The sequence below is a fragment of the Balaenoptera borealis genome (genome assembly GCF_965194805.1).
Source record: "Balaenoptera borealis genome assembly, chromosome: 6".
Taxonomy (NCBI): Eukaryota; Metazoa; Chordata; class Mammalia; order Artiodactyla; family Balaenopteridae; genus Balaenoptera; species Balaenoptera borealis.
Window position 1 is genome coordinate 9,796,365 of NC_138863.1, and position 15,636 is coordinate 9,812,000.

Here is a 15,636-nt window from a genome sequence, read left to right on the forward strand (position 1 = left end):
AACCTTGATCTGTGACTGTATTTCCCATCACGATTGAAAGCCTTTTTTGTCACGTGGTTCCCATTGATTAGCCTCCTGGGAAATTCTAAATATGTGAACCCTTGCTTTCTGATGAACATTTTGAAGCAGAAAAGGCTCTTTTGCATTTTATTCTTTCAGTTCAGCCTGTGCTATTTGGGAATCAATGGGAAAACGGAAATGGAGACTTCTGAGTGCAGAGGCCATACACACTCAAGTGAAGAACAATTACCAGTTTTATGCTTTAATCTTTAAATTAGTTTGACCTTGAATATTACCGTGAGTCCTGGGTTTGTTAAGGACGCTGAGTCAGGGAGGCTCCATCAAGTCACTGGAGGCAGAGAGGGAGCTAGGAGGTGGCTTGGGGCCGGGAGCGTCTCCCACCTGGCGTGAGGCAGCGGGCTTGGGGTGGTGGTTTCAGGGAGAAGTGTCAGGCAGAGATCTGAAAGACACTTTAGAAAAAGATCTGGTAGACTATTATTGTTTGTAGGTTGGATATGAGGGCAAAGGATAAAAAGAAATGAAAAACCATCCATTCTAAAATGCTTTACCAGGCTCAAATAAATCATTAATGTGACTACAAGTAGGTAGTTCTGTTTCCTTTTTCTCTTGTATTTTCCCCCCTCATTCTTGAACCTTCCTTCTTAAGGCACTGACAATTGAAAAGGAAAGGAGAGAAAAAAAATCTCAGCAAGAATAATTTCAGTGACAAAATGATGTGAGTCACTGGGTGTGGCAGTCCTTTGAACAAATATGAGTGAAGTAAGGAAGTGAAATTAAGTAATACCATCCTGTTATTATTTGCTTTATGCTTATTTTTTCTTGAGGCTGTTGGGAAGGGTGAGTATATCATTATATACATTCTTACACAGAATGTAATTTATCTTCCTCTCCAAATGGTAGGGGGTCAAGAGAGAGAGATTAGTCTATTCATCCAACTGGCACTGCAGTGAAACAACATCAGAAATTCTACCTTTCGAATGGCGTTGGCTTTTTAAAGTTTTTTTTTTTTTAATAAAATGATAAAATACTATATACTCATTGTGAAAAATTGCAACAATATAGAAATGCACAAAGTGACATTCAAAGTAATTCATTCTCCTCTCAGTCCAACTTCAAGCATTCGCATACATACATGCACACGTAGACTATTTTTTTTACACCAATGGGAACTGTATTTGCTATAAAGATTTTTTTCAGGGCCTCCTTTTTGTTTGAATGGGCACTGAGTTCCGTAGAATGTTGTATGTTTCCATGGCTGAGCTCCATCTCAGGGGAACTACTCAGCGAGCACGGACTCTCATTTAAGTTGCCAGCGTCATCAGGCCCCAGCTCCGTCCCCGCCAGCCTGGTGACCTTGCATTTGGATATTTGTTTCATAGTGCTGGCCTGAGGATCACATTACACCTAAAGCACAGCACAAGGGTCTGGAACGTAGTATGTGCACAAGATGTTACCTTTCGCCTGTGGTAAACTGGTCGGTCTTTGGGAATGAAGTCTAAGGACAAACGCTTCCTTCTCTCCTCTGCAATTTTCCAAAGTATGACTGGGGCTCGTTTAAATATCTGACTCCAAATCTTTACCTTCAGGATACTGTTTATCAATTATATTGACATTTTGTGTAGACTGTCTGGCTATGTTCTGTTTCTTTTGGAGACTTAGAAAGCATTTATCACTGATAAATTTTATCTTTCAAAGTTTTAACATTCTGTTGCCCAGGCTTTGGGGCGTGTGGTCAGAGAAAGTACGTAAAAGACTTTATGGTGGGACCTACGAGCCGGTACTCAATGTGTTATTTTCTCCTAAGGTGTGTTTTTACAACAACCTGAAGTCAAAGGTGGGCATGTGAATACATACACATGTGCACACACGTGTACACACGCACACACACCCCTCTGGGAATCAGCCTCCACACTGTTCAAGGCTTTTCAAACACTTTCCTTTTAAAGGCCATGGGAGCTGGAGACCCCTTAATGAGTCACCCCTTTTGCATCTGTTTCTCTGCAGGAATCCACTGTGAATCCTACAAGGACCCCTGTGCTAACGTCAGCTGTCTGAACGGAGGCACCTGTGACAGTGAAGGCCTAAATGGCACATGTGTCTGCGCACCCGGGTTTACAGGCAAGTGAGCCGGGAACTGAGTTTTCAAATTTACCACAAAATCCCTGAGATGGCAGCTGTTAAAAAACCCCAGAAACCTCTATGCATACATTATTGCAAAATATGAATTGCAAAATGTAAGTAGGCATTACTTGGATGAAGAGTCATTTTAAAACAATCTGTGTTGTCATTAAGCAAGGCTCTTCTGAAATCAGCATTGGGTTCGGAGACCTGCTGAGACTGCCCTTACTGTACATTTGCAGACCTACAGCTTTGAAACATGAAAAATGAGCCATTACACTAACACCTGAAAAAGTGTCAGTGCTAATGGAAGCAGGAAGGAGAAAGGAAGGATCAGATGTGTCTTCTATAGAAACTGCATTACGCGACCATGTTTACTTTTATTGAAAGATACAGCAGTGTCTGGAATTCGAATAACGGAGAGGTGGTAGTGGCGGTGGTGGGACATCAGGGGGAGCTACTCTTAGTTCACGGTTGAATTATTAGTGAAGGTAAGGATGGTACAGGTGTGGGGAGGGAGAGTGGATGGGGGAAGAAAACTGCTGATGGCAAAGCAGCTAGTGGGGACAGGGCTGGGTTCAAGAGGAGCTACAGTGGCCACCTCTGAATGGTCGCTTCTGGACTAGGGGATCCAACTTAACAAGGGCTCCTTCGAAGTCACCCCTCAAGGGTTTCAGGGAGTTTGTGAACCCTGAAAACAGATGTGAAGTGTTGTATATATGTGTATATGCTGAGGGGAGGCTCTCAAATTTTCATCAGATTCTCAAAAGATATCATGAACCACTTGAGGAGAGAAGGTTCCATCCTTGGCTTCGCCAGCCAAATGCAGGAGTCCGGAGATGCAGAGCGTAGGTCAGGTCTCTGTTTTCAGCACTTGCTCAACCAGCAAAAGCAGCAGGGTCACTCTGGTTTACAAGTTGGGAAAGGTTGACATATAAAGTGCTGATAGAAGAAGGGGGCACTGAAGTTTCTGGAAAACGTGTTATCACTGGCTGGAGAGCACCGTGCGTGCTCACCTCTCCCCGCTAAGGCCTGGTGGCCACCTCCCTAGCCCTGGAGAATTTCACAGAGCCTGGACTCCCAGTGTGTCCCTAGGGAGCCTCATTTGTGCTTCTGGGGAAGATGCCAACAGTCAAGATGTGGGAGAAGCAACCTCTGATATTCCTTCTACTTAGCGTGTCACATCCTGTGTTTTCCTTTCGTCTTTTCCTGGGACTGAGAAGTGGCCTTACTCCAGAAAATGATTTGCAGATGGTTTTGTTTTTCTGACTGGTTTATAAACACACACAGACATTTATACTCATCAATGGATGCAAAAATAATATTGGGGAAGCATCCTGTTTTTTTCCCCCAGATGTTTATATCCCACAAATAATAAAAAGCATGGAAGAAAAATGAGAAAATCTAGTGCTATAGAAAAACACCCCACCACTTAAAACTGCACAACTAGGAGACAACCATTGTTGACATTTTGATACATATATCCAGGGATTTTCCTGAAGGTCTATGTGTGTATAATATATAGTGTATAGTGTAAATGCATATATTTGAACATAAAAGGAATCATACTGTTCATACTATATTGCAATCTACTTTTCATTTAAAAATATATGTATTTCATAAACGTGTTTTCACATTAAGGTATATGCTTCTGTTTTATCATTTTTACTGGCTGTCCTGTCATCCATTACATCAAGGGTCCCCAGCCCCCGGGACGGTGGGCGAGCAAGTGAAGCTTCATCTGCCTTTCCCCATCGCTCACATTACCACCTGAATCATTCCCCCCCCCCCCGCCCCCGTCCCCTCCCGTCTCCCCAGGCCATGGAAAAATTGTCTTCCACGAAACCGGTCCCTGGTGCCAAAAAGGTTGGGGACCGCTGCATTACATGATACATCAGGATTTTTTTAACCCATCCTCAATTCAACCTTTGGGGAGTTGGGAACTTTTTCCTATTATAAACAACATTGCAATGAATGTTCTTGCACGTACATCTTTGTGAACTTGTATGAGTATTTCTTCGAGCTAATTTCTTAGGAATGGAATCCCAGGGTCCAGGAGAATTCATACTTATTTCCATATTGCTCTCCAGGAAAATACCTTGCACCAATATTCACTCCTACCCAGAGTGCAAAGGAGCTTTTATTTCCTTGTTCTCACACAGATACTGAGAATTGCCATTCTAGTGGCTTTATATGCTGTTTGTGTTGTTTTAATTTGTAAGTCTTTGATTCCTAGTGAGATTAAATACTTTTAAAATATATTTATAGTCATTTGTGTTTCTTCTTGAACTCCCTGTTCCTATCCTTGGCTTGCTTTTCTACCAGATTGTTCATGTTAATCTTTATTCGTGATTTGAAATCATCCTGTATATTAAGTATATTACATTTGATTATATTACATTTGATTACATAGGACTCTTCCAACTGAACTAGGTTCAAACATTACTCTAACTGGTCTTTGAAAACAACCAATGCCTATTTCTATTCAGCCCTGAATAGGGTGCAAATATTTTTCCAATGTCATTTGCCTTTTAAATGTATATAAAGTATTTTATTCTATATATCATATTTTAATTTTATTTTGCATGTATGCATTCCCTTTAACAGGAAAGAAAATGGTCTTTAGCCAAACCACTGAAGTAAGAAATGCAAATCTCGTTTGTTCTTTTTTTTTTTTTTTAACATCTTTATTGGAGTATAATTGCTCTACAATGTTGTGTTAGTTTCTGCTGTGTAACAAAGTGAATCAGCTATATGTATACACATATCCCCATATCCCCTCCCTCTTGCGTCTCCCTCCCACCCTCCCTATCCCACCCCTCTAGGTGGTCACAAAGCACCGAGCTGATCTCCCTGTGCTATGCGGCTGCTTCCCACTAGCTATATACGATTACATCTTAATATTTTCTTTTGATTTCTTGTTTCATGCTAGAAAGACCCTAGGTATCAAGATTTTATAAATATACTCTTATATTTTTCTAATTATATATGAGTTAATTTTGGCCATGCAAACATTTAATACATTTGAAATTTATCCTGGCATCTTATGGGAGATAAAATGCAATCTTTTCTCTAGAATATTTAGCAAATCTCCAACTGCCTACTCAGCATTCACTTTTGGATGTCCCTCAGAGACACCTCAGACTCATATATTTTCTTCTCCTTTCTTTCTTTAAATATTTTCCAGCTCATTAAATGATATTACTACCACCTGAGCTGTTCTGGATGAAAACTGAGGAATCATTTTGATGCCTCCTCTTCTTCCTCCTTACCTGCCTCCAACCACCAAGTCCCAGAAACCTCTAGATCCTCTCACGTCTTCCTTCCAACACCAGGCTGCCTGCACCTCCTCCTGCACTAGTGCCAGGGGTCCCCACACCCATTCCCCTTCACCCCTAAACATTTGCCACACGGAAGAGACCTTCTAAATTAAAATCTAATCTTGTCTCTCCCTACTTAAAATCACCTACTGGCACTTCATTGTATTTAAGAAGAAAATCAAAGCTCTTAACTTGATCCTCAAGACCTGAGAGGTCTGGCCCCATCTGGTCTTTCCAGGCTTTTCCTGGGCACCCCCAGTGCTGTTTGATTCCTGAACACCCATGGCAGGCTCTTCTCAGTGATGGTCTTCCCCCCCACCTCCTGCCTCGCAATCCCCTGTGCCTCCCCTGCCCCCCATACACATGCTGCAGCTGGGAAGTCTACCCCTGGGCTTTTCTTCATGGTTCTTACCCTGATCACCCAGAGCAATAGACTCTTCCAATTGAAGTAGATTCAAACATCGCTCTAACTGGGCTTTGAAAAAAACAAATGCCTGTCTCTATTCAGCCCTGTTAATTTTTCAAACTGCAGGGGACCACAGACTATTTCCTAAAGTTGTTAGGAGAGTTGTACTATTAATGTGTTTTCCAGAACACTGGTCAGATGAGATACTCCATGGAAAAAACGTCTGTGCCCCCCAAAATTGGGGACTTGGTACCTGCCACGTGGAGGTTCATAAAGAAGGCCCGCATATTAGAGGCACTTACAGTCAAGAATCTTGTTTGCCTTTGTTTATTTCCAAATATATTTGATCATATAACTTTTTTTTTTTTTCCCCTTAAAAAAAGAACCTATTCTGAGAACTAGCATTCCAGGGGAGGGACTGATAAAAAATTAGCCATCATCATGTAAGGAATCATGGTGCCTCTACTCTTTGAGTTGCTACCTTGGAACTAAATACTCTTTCGTTATAACTGAGGTTTAGCGAAATTTACTCTTGGCCAACTATTAAGTGCTCAAAAGCTCCCTAATTTGACTGAGTGGAGTGAATTAGGCAACTCATTGTTATCTAATTAGACACTCCATCCAATGTCACACTTACCTTTTGAGACTGGCTTTTTCAGTTGGCTCAAGACACTTCACTCTCAGGCCAGCAGACTAACTCTGGGAGGAGGTATGTGGGGAGCTCTGCCCTTTCTTGAATTTAGGCTTCTCCTTGAAAATACACTCCCTCCAGTCATCTGAACCCAGAGAGGTTCCCTCTCTTCCACCCCTGCAGGCCTTCTACACAGCTGTCTCCTTAAGACCTGACCTGCATCATCCTGTCCATTTTTCAGTTCTTAACTTATTTTGTGTCCACTCTTGTCTCTGAGGTTTTGTAATTCTGCCGCCTAGAATTATTTGGCTCGGGACTGGTAAAGGGAAAGAAAGACTGCCCTCATGCAACATGAATTCTCCAGGACTTGCTTTGTTTCTACCTGAAATCATAGGCTGGAGATTACTGTACTCCAACAGGGAAGCCCAAAGTTCTTTCAGGCCCGTTGCCATGGCCACTAGAACAGTAGTCCAAACGGGCCATCAGTGACCCATTGCTTTCTCACCATAGCAGGAAGTCTATATGCATTATTAAAAGTCAAATAATGTTATATTTCCCCTCTGTTTTCTAACTCAACTACTTTTCAATATTTGTCTTTCAGTTCACAAGAGAGTATTCTACAATTTCCAGCTCATTTTCATGGGCAAATGCCATCAATGTTTTATTCTCACTGAGATTTTAATTTGCATTTCTTTGATGTTGAGCATCTTTCATGTAATTATTGACCATTCATATGTCTTACCTTGAGAAGGGTCTTTTCAAATCTTTTGCCCATTTTTTTTTAAATTGGATTTTTGTCATATTACTGAGGTGTAAGAATTATTTACATATTCTAGATATAAATCCTTTGTCAGATAAACATTTTGCTCATCCATTCATTCTTTTTTTTTTTTTTTCCCAGCAGGACATCCATGCATTCTTAATGGTATTTTTGTGGGGAGCAAGTGCTTTTATTTTGGTGATCTCTGATTTATCAATTTTTTTCTTTTTTAGTTTGTTCTTTCTTTGCCTACCTTATGATGATGACACTTTATCCAATGTTTTCTTCTAGCATTTTTTAAAATAGATTTTGCTTTTAGATTTAGGCTTTGAGTTAATTTTTTTGTCTGTATGGTGTGACTTAAGGATGGAAGTTTATTTTTTTCCCCATATGAATATCCAGTTATCCTAGCATCCTAGCTAATGGAATTCATTAGCACATTTTTAAGGAAACTATTGACTGTGTATATGTCTTTTTCTTTCTTTGGCTGTTTTTTCAAAATCAAACTTTTTATTCTGAGATAATTGAAACTTCACACTTCATAAGCCATCTTAAGAAGTCACACAGAGGGATCCAGTGTACCGTTTAACCACTTACCCCAATGGTAACACGCTGTACAACTATAGTACAATGTCACACCCAGGATACTAACATTGATACAGTCAAGATGCAGAACATTTTCATCACAAGGATTCCTCATGCTTCCCTTTTATAGCCACACCCATTTCTCTTCCACCACAGGAAGCTTTCCTCTTGAAACCACCAATCTGTTCTGCATCTTTATAATTTTGGTATTCCAAGAATGTTTTATAAATGGAATCATATAGCATGTAACCTTTTGGTTTTTTTTTTCACTTAGCATAATTGTCTGGAGATTCATCCAGATCATTATGTGTATCAAGTTACTTCCTTTTTATTGCTGAGCTGCGTTCCATGATATGAATATACCACAGTTTGTTTAACTATCCCCCTGTTGAAAGAAATCTGGTTTCTTTCCAATTTTGAGCTATTATGAAGAAAGCTGCTGTAAACCTTCATTTACAGGTTTTTGTGTGAATATAATTTTTTATTTTTTCTGGAACAGTTGCCCAGGAGTTCAAATGCTGGGTCATATGGTAGTTGATGTTTAGTTTTCCAAACTATGCCAGAATGTTTCCAGAGTGGCTTAACCATTTTCCCTTCCCATCAACAATGTATAGTGATCCAGTTTCTCTCTATCCTTGCCAGAATTTTGTGTTGCCTTCATTTTTAATTTTAGCGATTTTGATACGTGTTTAGTGATATCTTGTGGTTTTAATTTGAATTTCCCTAATTATAAATGATATTGGACGTCTTTTCATGTGATTATTCGACATCTGTACATCCTCTTTGGCGAAACGTCTCTTCATGTCCTTTGTCCATTTTCTCATCATATCCCATCATATCAAGGCTACATACTATCAAGTATGATTTCTGACCATTGACGTTGACGTTAATCACCTGAGGAAGTGTTTATCAAGTTTTTCCCCTATAATGTTACTCTTTTCCCCTCTTTGCATACTTTACTCTTTGAAAGAAGGTTACTATGTGTGGACCACACTTAAGGAATGGGGAGTTATTCTCTCCCTCTTTGAGGGTAGAGTAGCTATGTAAACTATGTGAAATTCTTCTGTAGGAGAGATTTGTCTGTTTTCCCCCATTTATTTATTTATTTGATCATTTATTTATATCACTGTGGACTTGTGGATACTTATTTTATACTTTGAGTTATAATCCAAAACATTTTTATTTATTTTGTGGCTCAAAATGTTCCAGATTTGGACACTGGGAGTTCTTTCATTTTGGTTTCTGTGTCCCTTTGACATACCCCATTATTGTTGGTGAAGAGGGTGTATGTGTGTGTGTGTGTATGTGTATGTGTGTGTGTATGAACACTTATATGCTTTCCAGCACTGCAAGAAGCTCCAGTCTTATCTTGTATATTTCCTGCTCCAGTCTTAGAATCAGCCATCTCTCCAAGGAGCCTTGGTTCTTTTTATTGGAGAATGATACTGGAAACCAAGATCTGGGCACTAGCTATGCTCATTGTTCCTGGGATGTCGTTGCTTCTAGATCCTCTCAGCTGACATAGCAAGGGAATGTGTGTGTATACTAACCCACGTGTCTATAAATATTGCCATATGTAACCATCTATATCTAAATAAAGCTAAACATGAATTTATACTAATTTCTCCAACTTTATTCCATTATTACATGTATCATTCCAGCCTTCTCTCCTGTTTATCTGTAAATTCCCACACCAACAACAAGATTCCTGGCTCCTACCATCCAACATCCTTTTACTTACTTGCTTAATTCCTATATACATGTAGGGCAGTATCAGAATTCATAACTTGTATCCTTGTGGGAAGCAGCTTTATAAACTAGACTGCAGTGCTGGTGTACAGATCCTCTGCCTTCAGTCCTACCAACTCTGCTCGTTCCAAAGTTACTTAGGTCAACACTGCCCACCCCCCACCCTGCAGTGAGGTGGTTTCATACATTTGTAAATACTGTTAGATTATTTTTTCACAGTCTGCATTCTTTTTTTTTTATTTTACATCTTTATTGGAGTATAATTGCTTTACAGTGTTGTGTTAGTTCCTGCTGTACAACAAAGTGAATCAGCTATATGTACACGTATATCCCCATATCCCCTCCCTCTTGAGCCTCCCTCCCACCCTCCCTATCCCACCCCTCTAGGTCGTCTCAAAGCACTGAGCTGATCTCCCTGTGCTATGCAAGCTTCCCACTAGCCATCCATTTTACATTTGGTAGGGTATATATGTCAACGATACTCTCTCACTTTGTCCCAGCTTCCCCTTCCCACTCTGTGTCCTCAAGTCCGTTCTCTACCTCTGCGTCTTTATTCCTGCCCTGCCACTAGGTTCATCAGTACCGTTTTTTTAGATTCCTTGTATATGCGTTAGCATACGGTATTTGTTTTTCTCTTTCTGACTTACTTCACTCTGTATGACAGGCTCTAGGTCCACCCACCTCATTACAGATAACTCAGTTTCGTTCCTTTTTATGGCTGAGTAATATTCCATTGTATACATGTGCCACATCTTTATCCATTCATCTGTCGATGGACACTTAGGTTGCTTGCATGTCCTGGCTATTGTAAATAGTGCTGCAATGAACATTGTGGTACATGTATCTTTTTGAATTATGGTTTTCTCAAGGTATATGCCCAGTAGTGGGATTGCTGGCTCATATGATAGTTCTGTTTTTAGTTTTTTAAGGAACCTCCATACTATTCTCCACAGTGGCTGTATCAATTACATTCCCACCAACGGTGCAGGAGGATTCCCTTTTCTCCACACCCTCTCTAGCATTTAGATTTTTTGATGATGGTCATTCTGACTGGTGTGAGGTGATACCTCATTGTGGTTTTGATTTGCATTTCTCTAATGATTAGTGATGTTGAACATTTTTTCATGTGTTTGCTGGCAATCTGTATGTCTTCTTTGGAGAAATGTCTGTTTAGGTCTCCCACCCATTTTTGGATTGGGTTGTTTGTTTTTTTGATATTGAGCTGCATGAGCTGCTTGTATATTTTGGAGATTAATCCTTTGCCAGTTGCTTCGTTTTTCGTTGCAAATATTTTCTCCCATCGTGAGGTTTGTCTTTTCGTCTTGTTTATGGTTTCCTTTGCTGTGCAAAAGCTTTGAAGTTTCGTTAGGTCCCATTTGTTTATTTTTGTTTTTATTTCCATTTCTCTAGGAGGTGGGTCAAAAAGGATCTTGCTGTGTTTTATGTCATAGAGTGTTCTGCCTATGTTTTCCTCTAAGAGTTTGATAGTGTCTGGTCTTACACTTAGGTGTTTAATCCATTTTGAGTTTATTTTTGTGTATGGTGTTAGGAAGTGTTCTAATTTCATTCTTTTACATGTAGCTGTCCAGTTTTCCCAGCACCACTTATTGAAAAGTCTGTCTTTTCTCCACTATATATTCTTGCCTTCTTTGTCAAAGATAAGGTGATCATATATGTGTGTGTTTATCTCTGGGCTTTCTATCCATTGATCTATATTTCTGTTTTTGTGCCAGTACCATACTGTCTTGATTACTGTAGCTTTATAGTATAGTCTGAAGTCAGGGAGCCTGATTCTTCCAGCTCTGTTTTTCTTTCTCAAGATTGCTTTGGCTCACAGTCTGCATTCTTTCCTGGGATCTTCCAACTAGAGGGGTTTTGTTTTTGTTTTTCCTATAGAAGTACAGTTTCTTAAGCACCATTTGTTGAAAAGGCTATCTTTCCTTCATTGAATTGCTTTTAAACCTTTGTCAAAAATCAGTTGGCCATATTTGTGTGGGTCTGGTTTGGATTCTGTATTCTTTTTCATTGATCTATGTGTCTATTCCTCTGTCAATACAACTCAGTCTTGATTGCTGCAGTTGTGTAATAACTATTGAAATCAGGCAGAATGATTCTTCTCAATTACTCTTTTTCTTTCAAAACTGTTTTACCTATACTAGTGCCTTTGCTTTTTCATATAAATTTTATAACAATCTTGCCTATATTTACAAAAGATTTTGTTGAGGTATTAATAAGAATTGTATTAAACCTGTATATTAATTTGGGAAGAATTGAGATCTTTACTATTTGGAGTCTTCCAATCCATGAACACAGTATGACACTCCAGTTATTTAGATCTTTGATTTCTTTCATCAGCATTTTGTAGTTTTCAGCATGTAACTCCTATACATGTACAACTAAATATTTCTCTCTTTTTGAGTGATTATAAATAGAATTGCAGTTTGGTGTGCACATGTTCAATGCTAGTATGTAGATATACAACTGATTTTTGTATGTTTATCTTGTATCCTCTGACTTTGATGAACTTACTAGTTTTAGGATTTTGGGGGGTAGATTCCTTGTGATTTTATGCATAGGTAGGTATGTCTTCTGAAATTAGGGACAGTTTTATTTCTTCCTTTCTGATATGTATAAATTTTATTTCCTTTTATTGTCTTATTTGCTGGCTAGAACTCCTCACACTAGTTTGAGTAAGAGTGGTGATAGCAGACATCCTTGCTTTGTTCCCAATCATAGGGGAAAAGCATTCAGTCTTTTACCATTAAGTATAATGTTAGCTATAGGGATTTTTAGATTTTTTTTTTTAATCAAATTGAGGAAGTTACTCTCTATTCCTTGCTTGCTGATAGCTTTAGTTATGAATGGGTGTTGAATTTTGCCAGATGCTTTTTCTGCATCAACTGATATCAGCATATGATTTTTCTTCTTTAACATATTAATATGATGGATTATATTGATCAATTTTCAAATATTGAATTAATCTTGCCTCTCTGGAATAAAACCCACTTGGTCATAGTGTATAATTCTTTTTATATATTGCTGAATCCTGTCCTCTAATATTTTGTTCAGAGTTTTTGTGTCTGTATTCATGAAGGATATTTGTCTGTAGTTTTCTCTCTCTCTCTCTTTTTTAATATTATCTTTGACAATATTGAATTTTTCACATCTAGAAATTCCATTTGGTTTTTTTTTAATGTCTTCCATTTTTATCCTCATTTTCCCCATGTTTTCCTTCACATTTTGAACAAATGTCTTGTTTACTCACCATCATCTGTTGTTTCTGGACCTCTGTCTTTTGACTGATTTTCCTTCTGGTTATAGGTTCCATGTTCTTGCTTTGTTTTTGTACATCTGATATTTTTTTGTTTGAATGCTGGTCATTGTGAGTTAAGTTGTTGAGTGATTGGATTTCTTTTAAAAGTGCTGGCCTTTTTTGTGACAGGTAGGTAAGTTACTTGCTGACCTGATTTATCCTTTCAAGGTTTGTTTTTGTATTTTGTATTTTGGAGTCTCTAGCAGCCTTTAGGGATAGTTATGTCCTACTACTGAGGTGTGACCTTTTCCTCCCATAATGCACTGGGTGACCAATGAAATGTCTGCATTCCAACCTGTGAGAATTTGAATACTTCCCAGTCCTCTGTGAGCTTTGGGAATTGTTCATCTCTCCTCTTGTTTGCCATGTCTGTGGAGTTCCAACTTACTCGTGCACAGTATTCAGCAACAAACTCAGGGATGCATCATATTTCTGATGCTCCTTTTCTGAGTGGCTCTACCTTCTGTAGTGGTCTGTCCTACAAATTACAGCTACCTCAGCCTCCACAAATTCCAGTTACTCCCCACATTTCAGTGAAACCGTTGTGTTCTAAATTGGTTCAGAATTTAGAATGCCAGAGTGGTTATGGTACTCAGCTGTTTGTTTGTCTCCTCTTAGCAATCACAGTCATGCACTGCCTGTTGTCTAATGTCTTAAAGTGTTTTTAAAAATATATATTTTGTCCACATGTGTAATTATTTACAGTGGGAGGGCAAGACAGGTTTCAGTTGCTCCATTGTGGCAGAACTTCCAAGTAAATCATTAGATTCATTTCATCTAGAATAAAATTCTTGTGAAGTATGAAGGAGTTATACTTACAGTACCCATTCCAGTGCCTGACACATAATAGGCTTAGATTTAATACTAGGTATTATGATTATAATGATCTTCATTGATATCATTTGGTGTGGGCTCTATTAACCCAAGGATGTACTGACAGCAGAGACTTCTGACTTCTTATCTTTTTCATTTTAATTTATCTGAGGAAAGCATACCGAATTAAACAGTACACTTGTAAATTTGCATAAATACTACCAAAGGTGATACCTACTATACAGATTGCCTCTTAGAAAGTAGTAGATTGAAAAGCAATAGGAAAAGATTTAAAGTTCAGACTTTGATTTCCAGCCTTAGTCAAGTAGAAATTTCATTTTGTATTCTCTTTACAAATGTTATTCAAGCACACCGGTGATTTAAAAGTAATTGATTTTCCCCACTCAAATAAAAAAGTAAGCAACTCAACGAAAAAGTCATCTGGCTTAAGCCAGCAAAAGCATAAAGATTTATTAAGTAAACTATGAGTGGAGAAAGGTGATATAATGTACTAAGAACTCTTCTACTAAAATTAACTAGAATGCATATTGCTTGGAGATGGAATGGTGAGGTGTTGAAATGTATGTAAGAACATAATACTCCTAATACAGGGAAACATAAATGAAACCAAAATTAGTCTCTATAATTTGTAATAAATCTTCAGTTACCTTGCAAAGTGCGTGATCACTGTGAGGCAGAGAAGAGCAATCATCTTTGGAAGTCTTCTGGTTGGAAATTTCCTTGAGTGGCTCCATCATCAGAATCACCCCATATGCTTACCACCAGCATTGTGACACAGTGAAGTCCTCAGCTGCAAGCCAGTTGGGGGTAACTGATTCAAGTAGAAGTGTAGGCATGTTAGTTTGTAAAATGGGCCAACAGAGTAAATCGAAAGGTATCTGTGAACTGTGCATTGCTCCACGGTTCTTCGAGAGCACGTATGCTGTGGAAATAGCTGCTAGCTATTTGGACTCCTGACTGGCATGGAGTTTTATCATAAACTAATGTCATTGAATCCCAAGTATAGCTCTAAGAACACTATGGTGATGAAAGCCAGACTGGGATAGGTTTGGGACTCTCTCTGGGCCATGGTTCTTTGGTTCCTGGGTCTTAGATATTTGATGAATATCTACAGAAAAAGTTCATCCTATTTTCTCCTGCCATTCTCTATTCCTACCAAGTCCTTCCAATCCAGTGAGTCCCAAGAAGAGATAAATCTAAGGATCTTAGACTTCTCTCAACTATCTTAGAGCCACTTAGAGGTCCGAGAGCCAAAACATGTATTAGGGCTGCTCTGAACCTGAACTTGGCATTTACCTCCCTAGGGAAGCTCTGGACCAGAGCAGGACTGGGGGGGCTGGACTGACAGCTCTAGAACTGCCCAAAATTTAGGGAATTAAAAGGGTTTGACAGACATTAAACTTCTGAAGCAGGGTGGGGCTTTTGAGTTTTGCTAGGCTATAGAAGTAGGGAGAAGTCAGGCCATTTCTGTAGCTATTGCTGCAAAGGTAGCAGAGCATCTTATTTCAGAATTTGCAGTATTCAGATTGCCAGGGAAAGAAAGCTATTGTTTAGTAAATACCTCAATTAAGCTTGTCTTCCTAAATGGATGGAAAGCAGTACTGATGTGTATATTTGTCAAGGCCTTTGATTTCATCCTTTTATCGCTTCTCAGCACATTCTTGTTTATATGTCTCTGCAACTAGTCTACCATGTAATGCCATTTGTAATAGTTTAGTCTATGCCCTTTTCCAGTCAGAGTGATTGCCCCATTAATAGACAGAAAACCTTTGAAAGAGGTTAGTAAGAGGCAATCAATTTCATGTCTTTCCTATTGATATAAATGACTATATTTATTGCAGGAAACAAATTCACTTAGACACTACTGAATTATAAGCAATCTAGTAGGACCTAGACATA

The 15,636-nt window shown here is 38.9% G+C and overlaps 1 protein-coding gene across 1 annotated transcript in view; it reads left to right on the forward strand.

The window, feature by feature from the left end:
• Nucleotides 1–15,636, forward strand: part of DNER (delta/notch like EGF repeat containing) — a 327,914-nt gene that overhangs the window by 290,740 nt on the left and 21,538 nt on the right. Inside the window, exon 10 of the mRNA XM_082396186.1 lies at nucleotides 2,026–2,139. Coding sequence (XP_082252312.1) covers nucleotides 2,026–2,139 — 114 coding nt within the window. The remainder of the gene's footprint in view (nucleotides 1–2,025; nucleotides 2,140–15,636) is intronic.